At 36.8% G+C, this 27,082-nt stretch overlaps 1 protein-coding gene across 1 annotated transcript in view; it reads left to right on the top strand.

The window, feature by feature from the left end:
• Window positions 1-3,194: 3,194 nt before the first annotated feature.
• The window catches only part of IMPG1 (interphotoreceptor matrix proteoglycan 1), a gene marked incomplete at its 5' end in the record, with an annotated part of 36,162 nt that continues 12,274 nt past the window's right edge, over window positions 3,195-27,082 (top strand). The window contains 11 exons of the mRNA XM_009076969.1: window positions 3,195-3,428; window positions 5,742-5,908; window positions 6,122-6,150; window positions 8,763-8,827; window positions 9,854-9,939; window positions 10,207-10,353; window positions 11,811-11,869; window positions 13,652-13,672; window positions 15,079-15,332; window positions 16,827-16,903; window positions 17,732-18,269. Coding sequence (XP_009075217.1) covers window positions 3,195-3,428; window positions 5,742-5,908; window positions 6,122-6,150; window positions 8,763-8,827; window positions 9,854-9,939; window positions 10,207-10,353; window positions 11,811-11,869; window positions 13,652-13,672; window positions 15,079-15,332; window positions 16,827-16,903; window positions 17,732-18,269 — 1,677 coding nt within the window. The remainder of the gene's footprint in view (window positions 3,429-5,741; window positions 5,909-6,121; window positions 6,151-8,762; window positions 8,828-9,853; window positions 9,940-10,206; window positions 10,354-11,810; window positions 11,870-13,651; window positions 13,673-15,078; window positions 15,333-16,826; window positions 16,904-17,731; window positions 18,270-27,082) is intronic.

Genomic DNA, 27,082 nt, shown 5'->3' with positions numbered 1-27,082 from the left:
ATATATATATATATATGGATGAGTTCATAATAGCAAGAGTATTTTTTGATTATTTTTTTCTACCCAGGACACTAACAGCAAAGTATGTAAAAAGCTGTAGATGGAGGCATATTGTAGTATGTCTGTAGTATGTATGGCTGAACCATCTGTGAGTCTTAGGCAAAAATTTCTCAATTCAGAAATTCCACAGACCCAGGGGAAAACACAGGTCTGAAGGATTACGATCAAAATTTTTGTACCAGAAGGTAGGTTTTCTTCCGTTCAGTCAGTAAATATTAGGAAATTAACATTGGGCAATCATTTGGGGAGAAGGGTTGATGCTTTCTTCAATAAAAATTTTGCTTAAGTTTAGTAAAAAAGTGATTTCAAGGAATTATTTTAATAAAAGTTATTCTAGTAAGGGAAATTTACTAACCACAAGATATAAATTAAGATAAACCTATTACAATAAGGATAATTAAGAAACAGAGAAAGAAAATTGTAGGAAAAGAATGCAAAGAAAAAGAATTTATACCCACCCTGAACAGACTAGCAGAAGAGCCACTAACTGAAAGCAGAAAAGGTATGGTCACTTTCTCAGACTGAAAAGCCCAAATAGGGACCCTTACACAGAGAGTTTGAAATCATTGCAACAAGCATTTGAGAAGAATCTCCTTTGTCAGTCTTATGAATAGCATAATTCTTAATTCAAGTTAATGACTTAGGGGGGTAAATCCTGGGGAAGAAGCAAATCCTTCAAGAAAGGCCTCTGCTCCATACAAAAGCTATCAAAGAGCTTAGTGACAAAATCCTCTGCCCCAGTTGGTCAGGCTGCCTGGGCAGCTGGTCTATCACAGTTAATATACATTGTAAAAGGTAATAGACTTACAACTGGCTACTTTCCTTGCGGATTTTTGGTTTTTTCTTCTAGAGGATTTCAAGGATCTGCTTTGGGATTTCAGGGGCATTGGATCTTCTTCTCTCATCCCATATATACCATTCAGATAACTCAGTGTCTCAACTGCTCTGGTGTTTGGCCACTTGTGGTTTCTGATGAACCCAAAGACATGTTTTCATGGAGGAAATACCTTTTATGCAGTTTATGGTTCATGACCTGACATTAATGTGGAAAAATTACTTCCATTTCATTTAATGTTAAATATTATATGACTACATCACCATTTTAAATTACCTTGCAACAACTAGACAGTTATAGGTCTATAGGATGCTGCCTCTGGCATGCATTATAAAGCAATAACAGTCACTTGTTGCCTTTATTTTATACTTCTTTTCTTTCATAGAATATTCATCATAATTAAGCAGTCAACTTTTTTCCAGGTCACAGTACCATCTACCTCATAATATATGTCACAACTATGATTTCTACACAGTATACATTGGATGTTCATTCTGAAGTCAGATAGAACTGAGACATATATATAGATACCTATACAAACATATGTGTACTAACATACATGGTAGAGTTTTCCCCATTCTCTATTTCAAGTACTATTCTTTTTGTAATCGTATGTTTTTCAATTATTTTTCTCTTATTATTTATCTGCCCACTTTTCTTTAAACATTTAATTAACACAGTTCCAAATTGTTAAGATTATGTGGTTTTAACCTTCCTTATTTTCTCTTGATTTGTCTAAGAACATGATAATTAGTGTTTGTTCTATGCAGCATGGCATTTCTTCTCTCTCCAGCAAACTGATTATTTCTTACCCTTCCTTTTTTTGATTGTGCTACTCTTACTGAACTTGTTCCTTTTTAACCCTATTATTTCTTTTTATTCTTCCTTTAAAAATTTTTAAGCCATTTTTCAAAGTAATTTTTCCATTCAATTCATCAGGATTCAGGAACACACATACTGTGCTTAAAGTTTTCCAGTTCTTTTAAAATGTCTTTTATTCTATTTACATTTTTCCCTATTTTTTCATCTGTAATGACTGTACCAAATATATTAAAATGCAACCAAAATAAGGTATTCCAAATTAACTTTAACATCTTTATTAATATGTACGCAAAATTTTGGAAGATAATCTAAAATATACTCGTTGCTCCTGTCACATGATCCTGCAAAATGCCATATTTCAACTCATTTAAATGTGTAGTTTATATTCTACTTTTATCATTAACATTTTAACATTAAATTTAGCTGCTGTGTCATGTAATACTGAATCACAAATGCTTACAAGTGGAACCAAATGAGTCCTGGATTTCTGCTTGCCTTTTATGATGGGTGTTCTTATGCTTGTAGCTATTTTGACACCCTTAGAAACATTTGCATTTTTCATAACTGAATAGCCCCATAAGTAAAACTTAATCCTAGATCTTCAGTTCCCATTCACTGCTTTCACTTTTTTCTACTGTAGCTGTTCCACTTTGCCAGAAATAGTTAGAGACCTATTGAAATACAATGCCAGAGCATTCCCAACACCTATCACCCAGGGCCAAAGGAACAATTGTAGTCTGTTCTGGTTAATACTTCAGTTTATGTGAGGGAAGAATAGAGGAGTGCACTGTGGAGTGAAAGAGGGAGACTGGAAACAGCTCTTTCTTTCCCCAAAGACAATCAAACTACTGTTCAACTTTTGAAGGTTACAGGATCCAGTTCTTGGGATAGGTTCAAGACTTTGAACCTGATGTGAAGGGACATGTGCCTTGAAGCCCAAAGGAAAGATAAGAATATCTTAAAGGGTACAAATTCAAGGTACAACTATTTCTCATTTTACTTATCTGCTAGTGTACACAACTATTTGCACTGTAAACTGATACAGATATTCTTCATATTCCCCAAGCTCCAGACCATTACTTATCACTGTACTCTAAATTTCCCTGCAGGGCAATGTGCTCACAAACGAGATGCTGCAGCATGAAGTTCAAGCACTTAAGTGTCCTTTGTGGATCTAATCCAAAGTCGCTTTGGAAAACAGGATTTAGGGCTTCTGAAACTTTTACCCTATGTGTCCTGGGGTCACATGTTGACATAGAAGGAAATTAGTTACCCAGTCTCTTGAGCCCCAGTTCCTCCATGTGATCACAGGATGCTTCTCCTCAGCCTATTAATTCGGTCAGGGCATTGACACTATTACAGTGTAACAAAAATACCTCTGAAGTTCATGCCCATTTTCCAGGCATGATCTTGCATTGGATACCTACTGCCTGTGCAAAGTATATTTATGTGCATGCTTACATTTTATCTTTTGCAGAAATTCCTAATAAAATAAACCGTGCTGAAGCCAAACATCTTGCAGATGCCTCAGGGTCAGAGAAAACAGAAAGAACAACGAAAAGATCCAGAGTATCAACCATAAGGAGGATATTTGACACGACAAAACACCGAACAAAGAGGTCATCCTTTTTCTCAACTGGTGTGAAAGTTTGCCCACAAGAATCAGTGAAGCAGATTTTAGCCAGTCACCAAGCTTACTATAGATTAAGAGGTAAGATGATTATTGTAGCATGTACTTCCTCCTACAAAGTCTTTCTTTTAATTGAGGAAACACAGTAGTTTTCCAGAATCTTGTTCTTCACCTTTAGGCAGTGTATGTGCTATTTGCTTTATACTTCTTTTTTTTACACAGATAATCAAATGTTACATGTACATCAGCAGGGTTCAAGATAGACAGTTGCCAGAAGAAAATAAAGCAATGTACTTAAAGGACTAATGAACTCTGTGTAATTGAACAGTGTTCTAGCATTGCTGAACATGAAGGCCAAATTTTGTTCCCATTACTGGGTAAAGATGTATCACCTTTCTCAAAAGTGCAATCAAGTACCACCACTGCTACTCAGAATTAATCCCACCTGTTTCAGACAAGTAATGAAATTATTAATTGGTCATTACACGAATATGTTCCTGTATCTGTAGTTACATTAAATTTGTGGCAGTTTTGGTATGCAAGAGACAGTGAGATAATTACCAGCAGCTCATGAAATTAACTGAATCTTATTTTTGAAAGGTCTCAAATATTTCTTCTGCCCTTTCTCAACTAATTCACTTCCTCCCAAGCCTTTTATTTTACCTCCCTTACCCTTAGAGAGCCTGTAGAGTTACCACTCCAATTTTAGGTCCCTAGAGAAGCATGGTGCAAACAGCCTCCTGGTTTTCAGATTTTGTCTCTTCCTCGTTTTACTCCTCCCAGTCTTTCATTCTGTGGCTGCTCCAATGTGTATTAGAAAAATGCATATTTTTGCCTTGCAACTAGACAGGCCAAAGCTAATTCTAAAACCTAGTCAGCATTTCTGGGATGCAGGTGTCTAAGGCAACATTAGAGAGTTCTAAATCACCTTTGCTTATCTAGTTTTCCTCCATATCTGCCTCCAAACATTCACATACACCTATGTAACTTGGAAGCTCCTCAGCTCTCTTTCAGGGAACCAGCTAGTTCTCTCTGAAATGAAACTTGGATGTACAGCTGCAAAAAGTTTACTCCAGCAGCCACTTGCTATAGGCAGCATGGGAAAACTACATCAATGTCTGTAGCTATTCCTATAGATACAAAAGTATTTAGTATCCACTGTGGCATCCAAAGGGCATTAGACAGAAATCTGAAACTTGTTAGGGAGGCTGATCCAAAAAACATTCCTTTAAAAATAATTAATTCTGAAAGTCCCTGAAATTCAATGGTTATATACCTGATTGGGCTGAAAACAGACTATCCTGCTTGATACACTTTCAAGTCTATTATTTTCTGTGCCTAAACTCTAGGAGACCACTTCTACCCCTCCAAGTCCCATGACACATTTGGATCTGTGATAGGACTATGGATCATATCAGTTCTTCAGAAAATTGTTCTGCTTTCTAAGAAAAGTTACACACATTTTTTTACATATATATATACACATATGTAAATATATATATATATATATACTCTGTGCTTACAGGAATGAGCACACAACACAAAACAGATCAGGTATAGGAACCCAGACAGTTGCTATTGGATAACCTGAGCCTACTGTGACCCTATATCAACTCTGAAAAAACACTCCATAGCTTAAGTCACCATGAGGACAGTGGCTCATGTGGGGCAAACTGGGAGAATGCATGGAATCAACTACAATGCCTCCTCAGCTGGTCATGTGTCACATTTATCTGGTAACTGGATTACTTTTCATCGGATAGTATATCTTTATTCAGTACTTGCTGCTCAGAAAAACAGACACCAGAAAGATGTGGCAAAAAGGTGATAGAAAGTACCTTTCACTGCTAGCTCATAATGAATAAATCTCTTCAAAAGACAACCTGTTCCTTTTTAATAATCTGACCACATCTGCTCCACATGCAGCTGCTGGGAGGGCAGGTCGTTCCTGAGGTATTATTGAGGTGCCCTAACACAGCTAGGTGAGTACACCCCTACAGCAAGTTAAGAGTATACCTAGAGAAACTGACTACTCTAATTTCAGAGACCCTGATATTTTAGATAATGCAGATAATGATCTCACTCCAAGTCAAAGCAGGTATCAAGTACTGAAAATAAATGTCCTATCTCACAGTAATGAGCTTTGCAAAGTAAAGTGCTAAAGGCAACAGCTTTTAAATTGCTAGTAAGTTTTTGCTAAAATGGTTTTTCTAGTAAGTATGAAAATCCCCTTCTCTAAAAGCATTGAATGTTGATCAGCATTTTTAAGAAGTCTGTTCCTTCATCTTGAATGATGAATGCATAAACAAGTAAATACCAAATCACTTCTAAAAGGCTTTCAAGTTTACTTTTGGGTATAAAGCATCTATCCCCAGCCCCTTTCTTCTTACTCAGTCTGCCAGGAAGCTGTCTGGGAAGCCTTTCGGATTTTTCTGGATCGGATTCCTGATACTTCTGAATATCAGAACTGGGTTACTGCCTGCCAGAGGGAAACCTTCTGCATATTCGACATCGGCAAAAACTTCAGCAATTCCCAAGAGCACCTGGAAATAATCCAACGGGTAAGGATTGATGACATTTGTTTAGCAACAGGGAGAGACTTCCAAGTCCCTCCCCATCTACTTGTTTAAGGGCAAAGCATTGCTCAGGAAGAGGAGGGGGCATGTCTTAGAAGGAAAACATAAAAGTCTAGTAAACGAAAGGGCTAACAGGCTTCTGCTCAATGGTTGGATACACCCACTAGTAAAATGCTGTTTTTCTTAATCTTTTTGCAGCGAGTAAAACATAGAACGTTCCAGGAAAGGTAAGTAGCACAAGTAGAACCTTGCCACTTGATGTTACTGCCTCTTTTAGAAAAAGATATGTGTAGATGTGTGTGGATGTGAACAGATACACAGATAGCACTGTGGTGTATTTGGTGTGTGCTGTGAGAGATGTGTGTACTGTATGTACCATAGTACACAGTAACTGAATCATAAAGAATGGAAGTGGCCAAATGTCTGAGTTACCTGTTCACTTCGAGACACCACAGAATGTTTTCTCAGACTAATGTGAGCACGAAACCCTGACAGAGCCACAGCTTTTCATTAGATTAGTGTTGCTTGGATGTGTGACAAAAAATGCTCTAATTCTCAAAAGGAAAGTGAGAGAGTTTAACAAAGGTTTATCTGAGTGGCTACATTAAGTGACAATATGAAAACTCTGTGCCTTCAATTTAGCTTTCTCCTGTATTTTTATACATCATGACAGTGTTCATTAATGTGATACTTTGTTCTGTAAACCCTTTGAAAAAAAGTATGATCCTGGCAACACTCAGAAGTCTGAGAATGGCAGGATTAAAGTTACAATGCTGAATTCCATCTCTCTGCATATAAATACTATAGCACAGCTAGACAAATCATTTTCCACAATTTCTCTGATTAATGTATTTTATCTTTCCTTCAAGTTTACTTTGATTTTCAGGAAAATAATCTTTTCCTTTCATAAGTTACACTGTCCCAGTACCACAGAGGTGTAATGTACCTTTATTCATTCTGACATGGTTGATTTGAGTGTTTTTCTCAGAAATGTATTTTCAATAATGTAGGACCTAATTAAACTCACCTGGAAGTCCAAAGGGAGGTCTTTTCATTTAGCCTAGTGCAAACAGCAGCAGCAAGACATTAAGTGAAGTGACTGATCTCAGAGTTTTTATATTTTTGTGACCGATATGGCTTTCCCTAGACAAAATTCAGAAGGTGATGTAAATTCCATGAAATTACTCGTATTTTAGCTGGAAATGCAGAGTTAGACTTCATCTTTACTATGAAATTACTCGTATTTTAGCTGGAAATACAGACAACCATGATTATGCAGAGTTAGACTTCATCTTTACTGCTGTGTGTCTTGAGAAACATTTTGTATCTTCTGTAGATGCCATATAGAGAGATCATTCTCCAGTTAAAGACACAACACATAATTAATTAACATTGTGAGAAAATTACAAATAACACTTTGGTTTTCACCACACAAGATATCCAGAGGATGAGGTAAATCAGTTGTTGTTCATGTTATTTATGTTATTAAACACCTAGGTTACTCCTGTATAGCAGTGCAGCTCAGACATCTTTTCTATCTATGCCACAAGCTTTATTCTTCTCAGTTAATGCCACACTACACATTTGCAATGCCCTTAGGTCTTTCACTCATACCAGTTTTCAAAAATACTCTATCTGCATGCACTGTAGAAATTTTGAGGAATTCTGTCCTCATTTATTTCCATGATTGACCTTTTTATTTTATGCTGTGGGTTTTTTCCACACTCTACAACAACCTTCACACCCCAATCTCAGGAAAGAAAAATCTCAAATATCCTCAGAAGATTCTTATCTAAGAATCTAAATTTTTCCAAAAGCTACAAATGAATTTTCTAAATTAGGTTTAGAGCAGAAATTATTCTATATCCTTAACTGCAGGAATATGTAACACCTCTATTATAAAATGTACTTAGATGTACATGCAACTTCTGGGTTTTTGGGCAAGTTAACAGTCACAATTACAAAATGTATTCACCGCCACATCACTGTAAGACTTACAACAGAAAATAATATCAACAATGCAAAACCAAATCTTGTGATACAAGCCAGGCAACCTTACACCATACCCACCATATTCTTACTTGAGTTTTCAGCTGTCTTCCATGGGCACCATGGTAGACATTAACCCATGTGCATCCAAGTGCAATCATAAACATTCCTACATCTCATAATAATCTGGATCCAGGAATCTGTCTTAAAACTATCATTATTTGGTTGCAGGCTGACAATTGAAAAGTAAGTCCACCCATTCCTCTCCTCACACCACACTATATGAAACACCATTAAAACCATGAAATATCCATTGGCTCTAAAATTAGAAGCCCAAATCTCACACTGAACTATCTTGACAGGATGAGATATAGAAAAGGACAACCATTGGTTCAGATTATGTACAAGAAGTCTTGCTTCCATTCAAACACTGGTCAACCATTTGTTGGCTTCAAAGGGAACGAAAAAGCAGACCCTATGCGCTGATTTAATCTCTGTGATCCCATCCCTCTGGTTGCATGAAGAAAATCAGTCATGAAAGCTCATGAGCAGATTCCTGACAGGACTGGTAGTCCTTGGTGGAGGAATATATCATATGAGTATTTTTGTTCACTGTAAAAGCAAATATTATATTGAAGGAGAGGAAAGAATATATAAGCTGTTGAATATAAAATATGTTCTACTGTTCCATTGCCTGTTTAACCAGCTTATAAAATATTTCATTCAAAATAACTTCTCTCATTTAAGTTACACTTAATATAGGGCTCATTTCTAGATGGTTTTTTGCACTGTAGTCATTGCCAGTACAGCATGCAAATAATTAAATCACTCATTTCTATTTGATTGATAGGAAAGATGAAATATCTGCAGAGAAAGCAGGCAAAAAGCTAGAAGAAATTCCTTCCATTTCTACAGGTAAAATCAAATCTGCTTGTTGCATGTCTCTCATAAAATAGAATTGCTAAGGCCAGTGATCTTCAGGTCTTAAAAGGCTGTAATTTAATGAATGTGGTAGGAGCATGACAAGGGCAGTGAAGTACAATTAAAAAGCCTTAGCAAAACTATCTTTAAGAAGCAATTTTTGATCTCTTTACAGCATATCTACTACTCAAATGCATTCCAGATTTTTTGACAGTCTTTATATGTATATGTTTTCCTAGTTTCACTCTTAGATAGCAGAGCTAAATTTTCTTCAGCTATAAAATAGCATTTAGAGTGTCAGCTGCTGTATTTTGTTAACCAATATAAGCAAGTGGATGCAAATAAAGACTGACATTAGTAAGAAAGTCATAGTGATTCCAAGATAATAATTTCATCAGATTATTCAAATTAGACCTACCAACCCTGGTTTGTACTACAGTTCTTTAAAGTAGCATTAGAAATTCATGCAGAGATAAAAATATGTAAATATGAGCATTTTGGTTCAAGGAGGAAACAACTAGCACACATATTATTATGAGGGCCAAATATAACAGAATCTTATTGATAAGGACTTTCAGCACAGTAATTTTGCCTCTAGCTGGAAAACTTTCTCAAAGCCTCTTGTCACTTTAAATTGAGCCCAAAGGCAGGTGGTTGTCATAGAGAGAAAGATCTCAATTGGCAAAATCAAGCTTATTCATTTGGTGATATATGATGTGGCATGACAAGAAATGATAAAATAGTATCAATTCACACCATTTCACTGATGGATAGTCAGTGCCATTTTTTGCCTTTAGTCACACACATGCAATGCTCCTGATGTTTGACCTGGAAGAAAGTCTGTCTATTGTGTAAATCATAGCAGCTTTACCCATGCCCACCTTCCACTGGCACAGGCTTGTGTTCCAACACACCCTGCCTAAGAAAAACTGCTACAAGGAGCTGACACCTGCCCAACAGAGAAAGGTCTTCACCTTTGATGTGCAAACTTCTTGCCTGACTTTGCTTTTAACCCCCCAGGCTCTCCTGGCACACCCCTGTCTCCATATGCACCTAATGGCACTCTGCTCAACGAAATTGTTAATGACACAAAGACTCCTGTGAAGGTGAGGGCTGCCTGTTTTCCTACCCTACTTTTTCACTCACCTCTTCCCTCTGATCTCAGCTAGCAGAAAACAAGGGGAAGCCTTACAAGCACTTCATGCTTATAAACCACAAGTGCTTCCCCTCTGTTTCAATTAGTGGGACTGAAGGGGTTTATTAGCATAATAAGCTTAAAAGGGAATCTTTCTACCTATTAAATACTGAAAAGGGGGGGGATGGAAATCATATAATTTTACGTCTTCACTTTTTTCCTTTCCTTTTTTTTCCAGGACCTGGGAACAAATGCAGTCCCCGAACTGCCTGTGGAGCAAATGGTAGAATTCAGTGTCACTCTCACAGATCAGGAGTACACAGATGAACTTAGTGATCCTGACTCCCCACAGTACAGACAACTAGCTGCCAAATTTCAGCTGCAGGTAAGGAGGCTGAGTGAATGCAAAAATGTTGGCTTTGTACCTTGGATGAGCTTCACACTATGAAACTACATCCACCATGAAATAGAATTATTTCCTGTCCTGCTGTCTCAAGACTTTCAGTTTTCCTTAATGTAGTCAGCTTTTCCTCTCATTTAAGCCATCTGCTCAGCTGCCAAGCTAACAAGCCAACATCTTTGACAGCAGTAGAGCCTCAGGTAATGGATGAACAGAATAACGTTAGTTCAGGTTTAATCAGGAATTCACGGACAGTACTTTGTCAAAATTTAATTTTGACAATCCTGCTGTCTCAAGACTTTCAGTTTTCCTTAATGTAGTCAGCTTTTCCTCTCATTTAAGCCATCTGCTCAGCTGCCAAGCTAACAAGCCAACATCTTTGACAGCAGTAGAGCCTCAGGTAATGGATGAACAGAATAACGTTAGTTCAGGTTTAATCAGGAATTCACGGACAGTACTTTGTCAAAATTTAATTTTGACAATAAACCTAATGAGAATTGTAATATAAATGTTAGAAGTAATTAGCTACTGTTGTCTGAACTGTTCTTCAAAGGATTTACACTCATTTTGTTGCACATTACCACAGATTCTGTAAGAATTGGAACATCTGTGGTATTTTCATATAATTAATAATATTAACTGAAGGTTCAGTTACCAATTTAATAGATAGTAGCTAATGACTTGAAATTCCCAAAAGGTTTTCCTAGTAAAATTAACTTAAACTTCTCGTCAGTTTCATGAGGATTCCTTAGTGTGAGCTGTTTCGCTTTCCTGCATCAGTTCCAGATATGCATAGAAAAATGGTGAAGGATGTCTTGGCAGAGCTGATAAAAAATGGTTTCTCTGGAGATTTCTAGTATTACCCTAAACCAGAAGTGCCTTAAGACTTTGTTTGCTTCACATATAATGCCTCTTCTATTCAAGGCCATGTAATTGTACAATTGTTAACATTAGAATTAAAAATATATTGTTACTCTATTTGTATGAGAAGTTAGAAGTTTTTAATTTATAAATTATTTGTTAAATAATCTAAACCCATCTGCATTTGGTTAATATTTCTAAGTAATTAACAATTTACACGTGACTTGAATCATAAAATTATTCATGGACAAAAACTGCTGAAAATAAGAAAACCATTTGATTCCTGTTGTTTGACTTGCTCTCTTATGAATTAGATTATCACTGATTTGCATAATTACATTACTAAAAAAAAGAAGCTGTATTTTCCAATTCATTTTGCCTATTAACAGGTAATATAATCAGTATATACAATTCAAGTATTGTGCTTAAGATGAGTAATTATGATATGACAAAGAGGACAGTTGAGACTGTTTCCTAAAGCTCTTTCTGAAATATGAAAAGTATTGTCTAGTTAGTCAACCTGTGCTTGCTTTTTAGTCATGGATCTTACAATGAATTAATTTTTTTATGGTTTTCTATAGATGAAAAAAATATTTGAAAAACTTCCAGGATTCAAAGAAATCCGTGTATTAGGATTTAAGTAAGTAAGAAAATGGGGATCTCTTATCTATTGACTGCTAGGGTTCTCCTCTTCCTTCTTGCCCTCCAAGATGAAGAGACCTGTAGAACAGTAGGGTATTACTGTAAACAGAAAAGAATTTTCTGGGAATATCACAGAGACAATATGGCAAGAAATGGAAACACATCCCAAGTGAGACTGTGAGTTTTTGAATTACTGGGTACAAGTAATTTTCATTCTGGGGTGAAAGATACAATACATTCTTTGAATTGTTTTCTAATTGACCCTGTATTAAGGGATTTTTTAAATGACAGGGTAAAGAGAGTTAGCAGTAGGATTATTTAGATGATTATTTTTTTCTGTGTGGACCCTATGCCCTTCATAGATCACAGGGAAGGTGGCTTGGCAAGACAGGATTGCAGGAGGATATGTGTTCACACATATTAAACTTTTCCAGTAATTGTTTCCTGGGTGTTTTAGACAATTAAAAATGTTTTTTTTTCTTTTTGTTTCAGTAAATTTGTGTTCTGTCTTGCCATTTCTTTTAGTTTTAGCTTCCTGGAATGTTTACTACTAATACAAGCTCTTGTGTACTTTTTCAATAGAGAATCTACAGAGGAAGGGGAGGTCAAAAACTGTGTTCTGCTTCTATAGATAAGGGCACATTGTGCAAAGAATCAAGCGGAAAACAAATAACTAATACTAAGAAACAATACAAAATTGAAAAGGAATAAAGAGCTGGAAAAATAGGCAAATTTATGTGGGCTTATGGCACAGCATCAGGAACACTCAGTCCTTCTGGTAATATTTAATAAATGTTGAAGAACATTGAGACTGCAGTGAAATTTTAGGCAAGAAAATCCTTCTTCCTAGCATTTTTTCCCTGCAAAATTGCTTGGGAAAAGGAGTGAGAAGTGCAAAATAGACTGAAAATTACTTGCTTACATTTTTATAATGAAATTAATAAAACAAAAATCTGTCTACTGCAGAACAAGTGGAGAAAAGCTGTAATAGCATCTCATAGTTAAAGCTTGCAATAACTAACCTCTTTCAGTTGTGACTCCAGGAGATCTGGGATCCATTTCTGTTTAATATGTTGGGTTTAGGAGCTGATATGAAAGTACATTCACCAGTGTGGAAGACCAGGATTGATTCCCATCATCTAGTAATTTAATTAGCTCCTGAGAGTTACAGATCAGCAAAGACAGGTGTTGCTCCTGAGCCATGTTACTACATATATTAGCAGCATTTCCCACAAGGCATTATGGAAGGACAACATTATAGATATTCTAAAGAATTCATCAGGGAAAATAACAGAGCATTATATACAGAAGGTCAACATAAGCCTGTCTTCCAGAGGTAATTGATAGTTCAAGTTACCCCCATGACTAGAATCTGAGTAAGCACCACGTGTGGTAACAGTAATCACTGCTACTATTGCCCCAGGTGTTCACTGCCATTATAGAGATAGAGATTAGCAGTGACACTGCTCAAATTGCACCATTTGAGGTGGGAAATAGGAAAGCTGAGGTTTCAAATTATCATGGTAAAGTAAAATTCCTGTTGTGCCACTCACAGTGTGGTGATTCCCATTGTTTGGAAGGGAAAAAGTGAAATAATGGAGAGTAGAGTGTCATTTTCACACAGAGATAAAAATTATCGATGACACATAGAAGATAAGCTAAATTTTCAAAAGATGTTTGGGATGTGTATGACTGAATGATTTACTGGTAAATGAACAAATGATTTTTTCCTTTCTTTTGCAATCCTTTCTCACACCCTTTCTTCTGCGATGAAATGAAGACAGAAGAGGGAGAAAGATGGGTAATTTTTCTGTTATTCATAATCGAGATTAATAATTTTATAGTCTAATTATTAGTCACTATTATTATTAATCCTTTTATTATGTGCATAGATACATTTGTAAATGTCCTTTATCTTGATGTGACAAAGTGAATTGATGATGTTCTGCCTAAGTACAAAATCTCAAAATCTGTGATATAAAACAGCAGGGACAGCTTTTATTTTAATCTGAAAAGTTCATGTAATCAAATTTAGTCAGGATCTGTCTGAAAGAAAGGAAATGTTTGACCTAAAAAAATTCACATTCAGATGACTAAAGATGAAAAGCAAGTGAAAAACAGAGGAACTTTATATTGAAATTTTCAATTTTGATCCGCTGATTCCTAGCTGTATTCCCATATATCCATTATCTTCAATATGTATGTAGAATTTGCTTTATTATCTCCATTATCAAACCAGATAGAACAGCAAAAAGACCAGTTACAACCTTGATAAAATGCAGGGAGCTTTTGATGGGTAATGCAAACAGCTACAGAGTCTATTGTTGCCTCTTAAAACTGCTGATGGGGAAAAATTTGTCTAGCAGTTTCCAGAATTTCTCATTTACTCATACTTTAAAAGAAAGACTTGTCTAATGCTTTTCCTGAGTTCTTGCAATGTCATACAATGTTAATACATAGCACATACTGGATAAATTGAAATTCCTCTTTCTACAGTCATTTGATATTGTCAAAAAGCAATGTAGGGGAGTAGAAATGTTTACGATGCACTCATTATTTTTCATTTAAATTAGGTAAATTATGAAAAGTGATGTATTAATAATGCTGAACATTTAAGACTTCTGTTAAACATGTGCATCTAGGGAGAAGCTATACACCCACTGGACTTGGAAAGCTAAGTCCCATTGTGAAAAGTTATTTGCCTGCCACATTAGCTAACTTTCTTGCTGTGCTTCAAAAAAGAGCAAAATATTGCCTCAGTTGTGATAAGAATTTTGCTTATCTGTAGTTTTATGAACTGTTTAATCCCTTTTCGTAGTCTCCTGCTTAATTAATGTGTGATTATGGCTTCTAGTAACCCCAGAATGCATTTATGGCTGTTCGAATCAGTAGTCAAGGACTTCAAACTATATTACCAGTTCTACAGGTTTCTGAGTAGTCAGATTAAACTAGATTATGTTTGAACATGGTTATAATTTTCTTCAATATTGGAATTTTTATTAAAAATTATACATGGAAGGAAAAAAGGGTTTAGGTATAGCAAAAGTAATTTGAAGGTGACAGTCTCATTAGAAAGAAGTAAATCTGCATTCCTTTTAGAGAAGATAATATGTTTTGGTTGCATATTTGCTTGTTTGTTTGTAAAATCTCTTCTCAGCCAGTCACTGATTTTGCTGCACTGGCTATTTTTGCCTTTTCCCCTTGCAGATCAAGCAGCACCATAGCACGATATGTGGTGAACTTTGAGAGAGATGGCTTCGAACCCAAAGGCACAGCAGATGACATCTCAACTATTGGATCTAATAAGGTTGAAAGTGAAAAAATTCCAATTTCTCCATTGGAAGAGAGGGAGATATCAGCAACTAAACTCACAGTAACAGACCTTCAGCAGCTGGTTGCCACTGCACTCCATGAAGACCAATCCTTGCCAATGGACCTTGGAACACTTCAGTTTACTGATGGTCAGTAGGCAGGAGGGTGCCAGGCACAATTCTGTACCTTGCCTCTCCAAACTGATGCAATTTCAGTAGGGTGTTATTTGCATCTCTAACAGATCGTTTTCATTTGATATATCCCATTCTTAGTGTTGCATAGCATCCAAAGGATGCAGAGGAATAAGTTAAATTTTCTATCAAAATGTGCCTTTATGGTTATAAAGCCTAACTTCCAATCTCGTTAGAGGATCCATTTTTTTGGTTGGTTGGTTGGTCTGTTTTGGATTGGGGTTATTTTTGTTTAGAAAATCTAGATATTTTGCACACTAAGATAATTAAGAGGTGTAAAACAAAAGAAATACTATGGATATTCACTATATCATTTTATTTCCCCAGTATGGATAGTGTCCTTTGTTTGCTAAGACAAAAAGTGTTGGCTTTTCTAGCATAAAATTAGCTTTCTGTTAGCACTATCTTGATTGTAAGCAAGCCATTTAACCTCTCAGTGAAGTCAGAGAGACAGACACCTCAAAGAGCATCTGATCCCAAGCTAAAATCAGTAAAGGTGTGTTTCACTCACTCTCTGAAACACAGAGGGAGTGTAGATGACAAGCTGGCTGTGAAGATCTCCAGCAGAAGGTTGAAGACCTTCACCCTGTTCAGTAATTCAGCTGATAAATATTTCTTTGTCCATCAATGATTTTTGCAAAGCTAACATACCCCTAGTTTTGGGGAGGAGGGTTAAAAACAGGTAAAACAATTTAAAATATTTTTTTCATCTGTATATTTACCTAAACAACCTTCAAACACCTACCAAATTTTAGCTAGAGTGTTTCATTTACAAACAGCAGCATTTTCTTGCCAAAAAAAAAAAGTTCAGATGAATACTCTCTGTAATAATAAAATGCCATGTTTTAATGTTGATTAAAAGTCCCAAGGAAAAAAAATGGATATAGAACACTTCATTAATAATTATTTTTATCAACTTTTCCATAATAGTTATTTTGAATAACCAGTTTTAGAAAAACAACTTGCATGCAAGTACTTTTAAAGAGCTCCTCTTAGGGGGTGAAGGGAGCAACAGGGCAGTAAAGCCAAAACACTGACATTAACAATGGTGTGGACTCTGTGCAAAACTGAAATGAATTTAGGCTTAATGAACAACACAATATAATGAGTCATCATAGCCCATACAGATTTAACTGAGCAGTTCTTACTTCAGCTGGTTTTAAGCATTCCTCCATGGTTCAGCTCTCTGCAGACCTATCCCATTTAAGCTAAATAAAGCGTACAAAGAATACTGCACATAAAATTTGGTTTTCCTCATAATTGCCCATTTGAATGGAAATTGATGCCTCTTTCTTCTTAACATGGATTTTTGAAAGTAATATTTTGATGGAGAACAGTTTAGTGCTGTTTTTTACTGAGTTTGTGTTTTGATCAGTTTTCAGTGTGACAGTACTGAAATGTTCTTTCCCCTCTCACTCTCTAATGGTTTTGATTTTTTTCTTTTTTTTTCAGAATCTATTATACCACCTAGTGATTTTGATAATGATATCCAAGGCATGGTCACTATTCCTCTGCCAGGCCCCGATTTGGTAGGTTAATACTGGTTGTCATGTTTGTTTATTTCTCCATGGGAAATGAAATTAAACAGTACATAAACATGCAAGAAAAGTTTCTTATGCTAAAATAAGAGATATGCCTTTTGTACAGGTTGTAAGGATGATTGTGTTGCTATGCTGCAGCAGGGATAATGTTTAGAGCATTTACAGGTGAATAATTCTGCTTGATTACTTTTTCTAGTTTAAATTACAAAGTAAACAATGTCTCACCAGTTCAGTAGTACATCTTAATGACAGAAGGAGACCAATTGACAGGGATAGTGAAGTTCATATTTCTTTGACCATTTTTAAAATTACTGGTAATGTGGTTAGGATCACATGCATGTGCCAAACATTTTATACATCCCATGACTTCATTGCAGCCTTCTGGTATCTGAAGGTGGCCTACAAGGAAGGTGGAGAGGGACTCCTCATCAGGAACTCTAGTGATGGCACAAGGAGTAATGGGTTTGAACTGAAATATGGGAAATTTAGGTTAGGTATATGGAAGAAATTCTTTACCCTGAGGGTGGGGAGGGATTGGAACAGGTTGTCCAGAGGACCTGTGAATGCCCCATACCTGGCAGTGTTCAAGCCCATATTGGATGTGGCATTGAGCAACATCCTTGAACAGGAAGGTTTCCCTGCCCAGGGCATGGGGGCTGGAACTAGATAGTCTTTAAGGTCCCATCAAACCCAAACAATAGTATGATTCTTTGTTGGCTTAGCTATTTGCAAGCTTGGATGGCTAAAGATTATTGGCCTTTTTAGCAATCAAACTAAGACATAATAATGAAATCTACTTTTAAAAAACTTTTTCAGGAGGAATCCATGAGTGTGGAACTCCCATTGGGTTACCCCAGCCCAGCAACAGTGGACCAAACAGGAGAGATCTCGTTTGATGAATTTACAACTGAAAGCCCTGCTCTAAGTGAAGAGATCAGCATCCCTGAAGAATTCAATAATTTTATTACATCTGAACCTGAGTTCCCAACCAAACCCTCCAGAGAACCATATCAGGACAGATCTCTTCCATACACACAAGTTACTTCTATTGACCACCAAATTTTCACAGTGCCTTTCAGTGCTCTGGGTAGCACTAGCAGTCCTCCAAAACCAGAGGATTCCTATTTGCATCCTCCAGCAGATGATTCTGTTACCAGTGACTTAATTACCGATGGCTATGAGTCTCCAGTGGAACAGGCTACCACACTGGCAATTTATATCCCAGAGAGTTTTACCCCACCTAGTGTCCTGCAAGCTGGAGATGAGGATAGTGAAGCTGAGAAGAAGAAAGAACTGATTGACATAACAGAACCACCTTTCAAGGAAGCTGACCAAGACAGTATCTCTGGACAAGGTAAGACAAAAGATTTTTCTGTAAGAGGGAGTAGGAGAGATGTGGTTGTTAAGACACACATGGTCACCTGTAAGTACAGTAAGCATTCCTTTCTGTTGTGACAGGAAATTTTTTTGACTGCCAAAAGTGAAAAATTTACATTTCTGATGCCCACTGTGAGAAAATTCTAATGTACCTTACTTCGAGGTTCTCAAAGCTGAAAAAAACCCCATAACTTAACCCAACAACAAATGCGTAAGGATTAAGGCACACTTTGTGCAAAGTATTATGCTAAAAGTTCAAAAAAGCCAAGCAAAAAACACATCAGAATAAAAAGAAATCCCAGGCTAGCATAAAATAAATTGGTAGCTAAAACAAGGAAAGTAAATTACTTTGGGCTCTACAGGGAGTTGCGGATGATAGCAGCAAGAGTATCATGAAATAATTTATTCCTAGGAAAGGGTACCATGGCTAAGGAAAATTTACATATCTACATGTCTGATGAATCTGAAAAACTTTTAAAAATTTCTGGGGTTTGAGTTTGTTTATTCAGTTTTATCCACACAATAGCTTTTTCTATAGGCATACAGCTATATGAGATAAAATACCTGACAAATCAAAAAAGTACATATATACTTATGTGGAGAAAATTCTCTATAATGTAGCTTTTAAAATTAAAAACACATAATAGACGTCTGCAACAGCTGACCCTGCAGATGAAAAAAGGTTGAGACAAAGATAGTAGGGTCAGCTTCAGGGCACGTGCAAATTAGCCTGTCCCCTAGAATAGCAAAGTAGTAAGCCTACTGCTTTCATCATCTCCTCCAGTGGCTCAGAAAGCCATTCTAGCCACTGTGGAGACTTATGGTGTGCAGCCAACTGAACTGTGTGGGGCAGCAGCTTCCACTGGCAAAGAAGCAAGAGCCATGATTCCTGCAGTTGCTCTCCATCTGTCCCAGTTCTTGTCTGCTCCCTCTCCTCTCCTGCTCTCTGACCTGGCTTTGCCATCTCAGTGTTAGGTCAGGAAATTTTAGTTTTACTTACACTTTTAAGCCTGTGCTAGTTGTCTAAGATGCAAGAGGTCAGGATAGACACAGGGGAGGAATTAGTTCTTGGATGAATATTCATATGTGCTTTGTCTCAGATTTTTGACTGACCTTCTCAACTGAAAAGCAGAGGGCAGGTAGGAACTTCATGGGAGTCAGCAGAATTCTCTAATGTCCCAATAGTCCCTATGCAATACTAAAAAAGTCTGCAGAGAAAAACAAACAAAAGACAAATTCAGGTCAAAATTCCCACAATACGTGTTAGATTGCACAGTGATACTCAGTGTTTCTGGATCCTCAAGAATGTCACACTCAAAGCTTGTAAGTTCCCTGTTCCCATAGAAGGTCCTACTCTCTGTCTGTTCAACCAGTTCTGTCTTTGCCAAGTCTGTGGCTTTCCATGTCCCTCCCTGTGCTCCAGAAGTCTCTTGAAGTGAGCATAATGCACCCTCCTCCCCTTTCAAGATATTCTTTCTGATCCAGCATGCCTAGAAACAGCAAGAAGGGACCTTCATCAGTCCCTGCTGCCCCACCACATCCTGCAAGGCAAACAGGGAATATTTGGCATAGCTAACTGGAAACATCCCACTGCATGGTGCTAACACCCCTTACAATGGGCCCACATGGGAGAAGTGTGAGGGGGAGGAGTGCCCATATATATTACTGTCTATAGTGTTGTTTGGAACCAAAAAATAACAAGATCAGCATTTTAAAGAATAAAGGATGCAAAAGTTGCCACTTGGGAACATGCAATAATCAACTCTGTATTGGGAAAAGCATAACATATTCCATGGTCCTGCTGTTACATGGTAGTTTATGTGCTTAATAAGAACTTTCCATTCTATAGTCCTGCCTTTTTGCAGAGTTCTGAAGTGAGAGAAAAGAAAATACGTTATGATTAGCAGAGTGACTTAAAGATTAGAAAATCACTTCTTACAAGAATCAGTTGTCAAATGTTCCTAAAAACAAAGTTTATGACGAAGAGCATTAAATGCAGCTATTTTCAAGTGCATGCTGAGAAGTCTTGTAGTGCTACTGACAAAAACAGAGCATACCCTCAAATAACATTCATTATAACTGTGGAAAAGTGTTACATTTGCAGGGGAAAGTGTCATGCACTTTTCATTCTATTCACTCATTGCATTAGGACCTGATGTTATAAAAGCCACATAGAGCCATATATCTATTTCCCAGTTTGCTAAATAGCTGAAAAACCTTGTTGCCTATCAGCTCCAAATGACTGAAGAGAAGAAGCAGAGGGTATTTGACTTGCCTGTACTGACCATTGAAACTCTACTTTAAGAAATTAGTTGTTGCTTATTTGAGTTAGAACCTGTCAATCTGCAAAATAGAACAAACTGTCTAGAGCTGTAAATAAAGCTCCCCCCAAAAAAATCTTGTTCCTCCTTGTTTAATACATGTCTAAAAAAAAGCACTAGAGTATAAAAAGTCCATCATTATTTCTGCAGCTGAGTAGCAGGAGAAAAATAATTGTTCCTTATCTAAAAAGAAGGGATGCTGTGTTAGCGATGACTCAAAGCTGTACTTATTATATTTTCTTAAAAGCTTAAAGGACACAAACTTACTGAATGCTTAATAGCAGGAGAGCTGTTGAAAATCTATTTATTGAGTTTTTAAAATGTATCCTCTTTAAAACTTTTTCTCTTTTTAAAGCTTTTCTTCAATTCTGGCAGTCCTGTGTACAGCATTTCCTGTATGCTTTTTTTTCCCTATTTATTGCATATTTCGTAGGAACTGATGGAATTCGATTTGGAAATTCAGGTCTTATTAAAGTCAGCAGTGTTGGTGATAGTAATTTTAATCTGGCAAGCAGAATTTACCAGGTATAGATTTTTCACACTTTGTTCCTTGCTACATTTCGTTGCTGCATTTCTTAGTCATAAAAAAAAAATCTTTTAATTGTTACTGGTGTGAAATGGCAGGGACTGCTCAGACAGTGCTTTATAAGGTTGGACAGAAGATTAGGGTCTAAACAGCTCCCTGCAATTCTACTACTTTAATTTCCAGACATTTCCCCACCCTTCAGTCCAGAAGATAGAACAAAGTTTCTTCATCACATATTTAGAACTTTAAATTCACTGTTCTTTACCATGAAAAGACCTGGCCACCAAAAAGGCATAGTCTGAGGTTCTTTTAAGTATTGGCTCTGTTTCACAGATGGACTTTATTGCATTGGTTATCACCTGTGTGCAGCTACAAGCTGAACATTGCTACAAACTCCTGGGTATGGAACATCTACAACCTACACCAGCTACTTAAATTGTGCCTAGCTGAGAACACTGAGCAGAGCAATAGAAAACATAATTCTTTCACAGCTCCCAAAAAAAAATAATCAGACTCAGCCTCACACACACAAATCTACATAAAGTTCTGCATACAAAATTTACAGAATGGAGAATGAAAAACACGTGAGGGTTACAAGAGGTATCTTTTTAAGCCATGCTGGATGGGATTTGTCAGGCTTGGGCAGTCAGTGGGAGGAATGAGCCAGGAGCAGGTGTGAGGCTGCTTCAGATAGTGCTGTGCTCATTCAGCACTGTGGTGGTGTCTGTGAGCAGCAGAGAGCAGGTCAGTGAGGATTAGACAGCCAAGCTGGTCAAGTGGTGGTGGCAGTTACTCCACTTCTAGAAGTAGCCCAGAGCTACTAGGAAGATGCTAAGCTGTCTTTGAAGCAAGCCTGGTGTTCTGAGATTTCACAATAGAACTAAGAGAGTGGCACAGATTTCCAGACCTCTTAATGAAAACTTGTGAAATGCCTGCATCAGATCTCATGGTTAAAACCTTTCACTTTTCAAAAAGGTTTGTCTTTGCTGTAGCACCTTGAAAATCTTGGGTATTTTTATTTTCCATTTACAACCACTGCAAAAATAAGTTTGCTTTTTTTTCCTACTGTCTGAAATGATCACTGTTCTCTAGCATTCCTCTTTCTTCCCAATATTTTTCTCCCTTTGGAGTTAAAACTAATTAATATATCTTCTGTATGGTTACATTTCTTCCTCTCTTTGCAATACTCCTGTGACTCTAAAACTGTATGAAAATTCAGAAAGGAAGCCACTTGTGTAAAGTGTTAGGCAGATTGTTGTTTCAAAAACCAAGAAAATTTTAGCAGTAAAACAAATGCAAACAAATATATAAACAGATAAAATAGTCCATGACATCTGCCACAATAATAATGATATATTTTGCTTTTTTAAATATAAGAAGAAATTTAATTTATTTGTTTTAATTGCAGCTAGTAACAAATTGTAAATGGTTATCCCAAAATCCTGACCATCATGGAGGCAATATTTCTGGAGAAGCTATTCCAAAAGCATAGGACATAATAAAGGTAGCAGTACAATCCTCCAGATAGCCAGTTGTACTGTATCTCAGTCTCACCAGCCTGGGTCATCCTCAAACTCTTAAGAAAACCTCTGAGAGATGAAGACCCTGAGGGGTGTATCACAGGGTTTTTTTCTGTGAGAAAAAAAACATTGAGGAGGAGTAGGTGGTGGTCACATCTCTGTATGTGTAACTGATAAAAATGTCATTAATATCCATAACTGCTCTCATGTTTGCATGGATGTGTTGTGAGTGGTCCACTTCAATATTTTCCTCCTACCCAACAATTAATTCAATAAATCACTACTATTTTCAAGTAACCTCTAGAAAAACTCAGTTTTCTGCATGCTTTGGGATTCTTTCTGCCTCTCAGCTGCCTAAGCACTGTCTTTGCTTAGCATAACTTTCTGTTTGGCGTAACCAGCATTGTCAGAGAAAAGAAAACCCCTTTGCTTCTTGCAAGAATCTCTCCAGATGTTCCCAGGATTGGAATTCACTCATTCTTTCTGCAATGAATGCTCACCATTTTTTTCACATCTATGGTTATACAGGGTAAGAACTCTTCAATTTCCTTGCACGTTTTATGTTTTCCTCCTGTTTTCTTTGACCATAAACTGACAGGATTTTCTCAACATTTTCCCCCATCAGCTTCTCTCTGTGCCTTTTCACTCATCACTTGCTGCTTCAGATGAGCAAAGAACAGTTTCTGTGTAGGTGCTGCCTTCTGATGTTTGGAGAAGTGAACAGGTAAGCCTAGCTATGTCATTTTCTCGAGCACTATATATAATATTGATTGGTCTGAAAGTTGGCTGTGAATTGATGATGAGACTGAATGTGAGTTTCAGCAGGCCCATATTAGGATATGTCAGATTAAAGGAAAAGTTCAGAGTATGTTCACTGTTTTGATTAGTTAGAATTGCATATTCGGGGTACTACAGGTGTCCTGAAGAGTCCCAAATGTATTAGAGTAAGTGATTAGCATATGGCCAAAATGTAATGAGCTTGCTGCCTAGCTATGTCCATGCTGGGAACAGCAGGAGCAATCTGAATAGAACAGAATCTACATCATGTCTTCAAAACATACTTAAAAATGCTGAAATGAAATTACTTATCCAAGTGAAACGGTATGGGAGAAAGAGAAAACTATTTTCCCAGTTTAACAGATGACTTGTTTAAATTATTAAGCTATCCAACTGCTTAAGTTCAGTTTTACTTTTAAGGTTATGCTTTGCTTCCTCCAAACATGATTTCTTATTCATGACCTCCAAAATACTCAAAATAAATGCACCTTAACCAAAAGAAGTAATAATTTGCTTTATATGTAATTGGTAATTCCAATGACTCATTGAAATTACTGTGTGAAGTACTGAAAAAAATTTATATTTCTGTTAAGAAAATTTGCTTATCCAGATGCAAATCTTCTGTGCCACTTGTATCATGAAAAGTGTAACACTTCATTCTGCACCTCTATAGATAGCAGGAAGAGGGTCTAGTAATGATGGTAGGGTTGGACTCGATCTTTGAGGTCTCTTCCAACCTGGTTGATTCTATGATTCTATGAAGATATACCACAGTGCTCTGCCACTTGTTCATTCATACTTTTTAGTCTGAAGTCTCTTTTTCTAGAGACAGGTGCACATTGCTATGCCATTGTTAACATGTGCACCCCTAGACCAGATGCTCATATTCTCCACACACACTTGGGGTGTGTCTCTCACACAGCCATCACTGTATTTTGCTAGTCAACTCCATTGCTCCTGGAGCTACTTCTCAGATACCTCATGTGTGCACTTTAGACTTTCACAGCTAACCATCCTTCAGTACCTCTGTTTCCTAAATGCTATCACTTTTCCTATAATTAGCATCCTCCTGATGATTTCCCCCTTCCAGTTCAATGCTATTTCACTCCAGACTAATCATATCACTCCCTCCAAACTCAAGTCTATAGAGACTCAGAGGAGAGGAAGGAAGGAGCACTTGCCTTATGCTAACATTGAAAACCTGACGAGCCTACAACCCTCTATAATTCTTTTTCAAATTTGTTAGTGTGCATGAAGGAGCTCTCCCACCAGGAAGGGTATATAGGTGTTTCTGCATGTGGTCTAATTTCACTTTGTTCCAGAAAATTAATTTTCTTTAGAACTAAAGGGCTAAGAACTTATTCGAGGCAGTTTTTAGTCTTTAAACACAATTGTAGTCATTCTTGTCTAATAAAAAAAGGAGTATAAAGAGGCAGAAATAAGTTCAGAATTTGAACATCCTTTTATAGAATCAACCAGGTTGGAAGAGACCTCAAAGATATCAAAGTCAGTATCACAAATAACTTTAATGTATTAATGTTCTGAATAAAATCATTGTAAAACCTCTGACAAATGTAGTAATAAAATTTGAAAAATATTTTAAAACAAATAGTACAGACTTTTGGGTTGGAAGTTGTGAGACTGACCCTTTACCAGGTCATAAATGAATGAAACTAGTGAAGTTATATATGATTTAGTCCAGTTGGAACAAATATCAGGTAAAGTGGCACTGCTGAGACTAACATGCCTTAAATATTGCCGTTTCCTCACTCCTTAAAAATCCTTGGTCTTGCTAGAAATGCTGGCTTTGAGAAATAATATGTTATGATCAAATGGTACTAAAACCTTGATTTCCTAAAATTATTACAGTCCTCTCTTTGGACAATTCAGTATCTTTCCAGCTTAAGGAAGTCCATTTGACCTCACCCTGGAATTTTTAATAGTCAATTCCTTGTTAGAGAAAACTCATGCCACCTGCATTGGACTATTATAGGTAACTAGGGTGCTCTGAATTGTCTATGTTCCATTATCTGCACCATGTCTGAATGGAATTTTCTATCTCTGTCCACAGAGTGGGTTTGACCTTCCAACTTTGATTTTCTCAGCTATCCTGAGATGCCTCACACAGATGGCACTTATGCTAGTGTCACTTCAAGCTGCACATTAGTCAGTTTCAAAGATGCCTTAATATTTAAAACTAACAAAAATATGTAAAAATCTTAAATGGAGGTAAATTTGCCATGATGTTTATACTAAATTTAATGGGATTTGTGTTTATGAGAATCTAGAATCTAAACTGTCAAGAGTGACATATACTTGCACATGGCAATTTTAAAAAGAAAAAAAAAAAGAAAAAAAAAAGAAGTCAGTTCTGACCTGGTTGAAGACAACATACATTTTTTTTCCCAATAAGTTTCTAACATTGCTTTCTCCATGCAACTCTATAGAAAGTTCTGCAGAGGAAAGGACTAAACAAAATTTCAAGCAATAATATCCAGATGTACATTAGAAGGAGGCAGAAGTTTCACTTTAATTCTGTAGAATGGTAAAATCATTATATTCATCACTAAGAACATGATTAAACCAAGTCTGGATGCAAACAAATTAATTTCTTGTTCATTTTACTGCATTTACATGTTTAGGTTTCTCTTTCATTCTTCCACAGTTAGTAGACTTTTTGAACCTAAATTATTGTAGAATACTGTTCTTCTAGAATAGTGGTGCCAATAACAGTTTTACAGTCAAAATTTTGTATAGGGTCAAACATTCCTTCAATGACCATCTTTATTGCCATGCAGTTTGGAACAATTGGCTTTCAGGCAGAGTGGGAGGAGGGTATTGCTGGCATAGCAAAACCTGCTAGGGGCAGAAAACAAGTATTATTCATGAATGGCATCTTCATACCTGAGGATTTCAGTTCCTAAGCTCTATCTTTCAATAAAAGTTGCCATTGTTTGCATTTCTTTTTCTAGAGATCAGAAGGAATGAAGTTGGAGAAATAGTGCAGCAGTAATACATTTCAGTCCTTCTCCTAAGTATTGCTGGCATAGCAAAACCTGCTAGGGGCAGAAAACAAGTATTATTCATGAATGGCATCTTCATACCTGAGGATTTCAGTTCCTAAGCTCTATCTTTCAATAAAAGTTGCCATTGTTTGCATTTCTTTTTCTAGAGATCAGAAGGAATGAAGTTGGAGAAATAGTGCAGCAGTAATACATTTCAGTCCTTCTCCTAAGTGTATATATCCCAATGAAGTTGGAGAAATAGTGCAGCAGTAATACATTTCAGTCCTTCCCCTAAGTGATATATATATCCCAGAGCAGTGGCTGAAGCCCTGGTTGAACTTAGACCATTAAAACAAGTCCAAAGTTCCATTCTCATCCCTATTCTGTATCTATCTATTCCTATACCTTATTCCCCATTTCAGAATCAGGCACCAGCTGACATTATAAAGTGAAACAATTCGGATCAAAATTATGCTGAATAATTCTTGAAGAACTTCACAATATGCTCATATGATGCTGCAAAGCTCCAACAGCATGCCAGAAAGCATCAGGACAGACAACTTTGCTAATAATACTTGGCAGGGCAGAAGGGAATACACTCAGCACCAGCTGCAGTTACAAAACCCAATAATTTCTTCTTC

The sequence above is a fragment of the Acanthisitta chloris genome, unplaced genomic scaffold (genome assembly GCF_000695815.1).
Source record: "Acanthisitta chloris isolate BGI_N310 unplaced genomic scaffold, ASM69581v1 scaffold12280, whole genome shotgun sequence".
In the NCBI taxonomy this organism is placed as follows: Eukaryota; Metazoa; Chordata; class Aves; order Passeriformes; family Acanthisittidae; genus Acanthisitta; species Acanthisitta chloris.
This window is presented reverse-complemented; position numbering and strand designations above follow the sequence as displayed.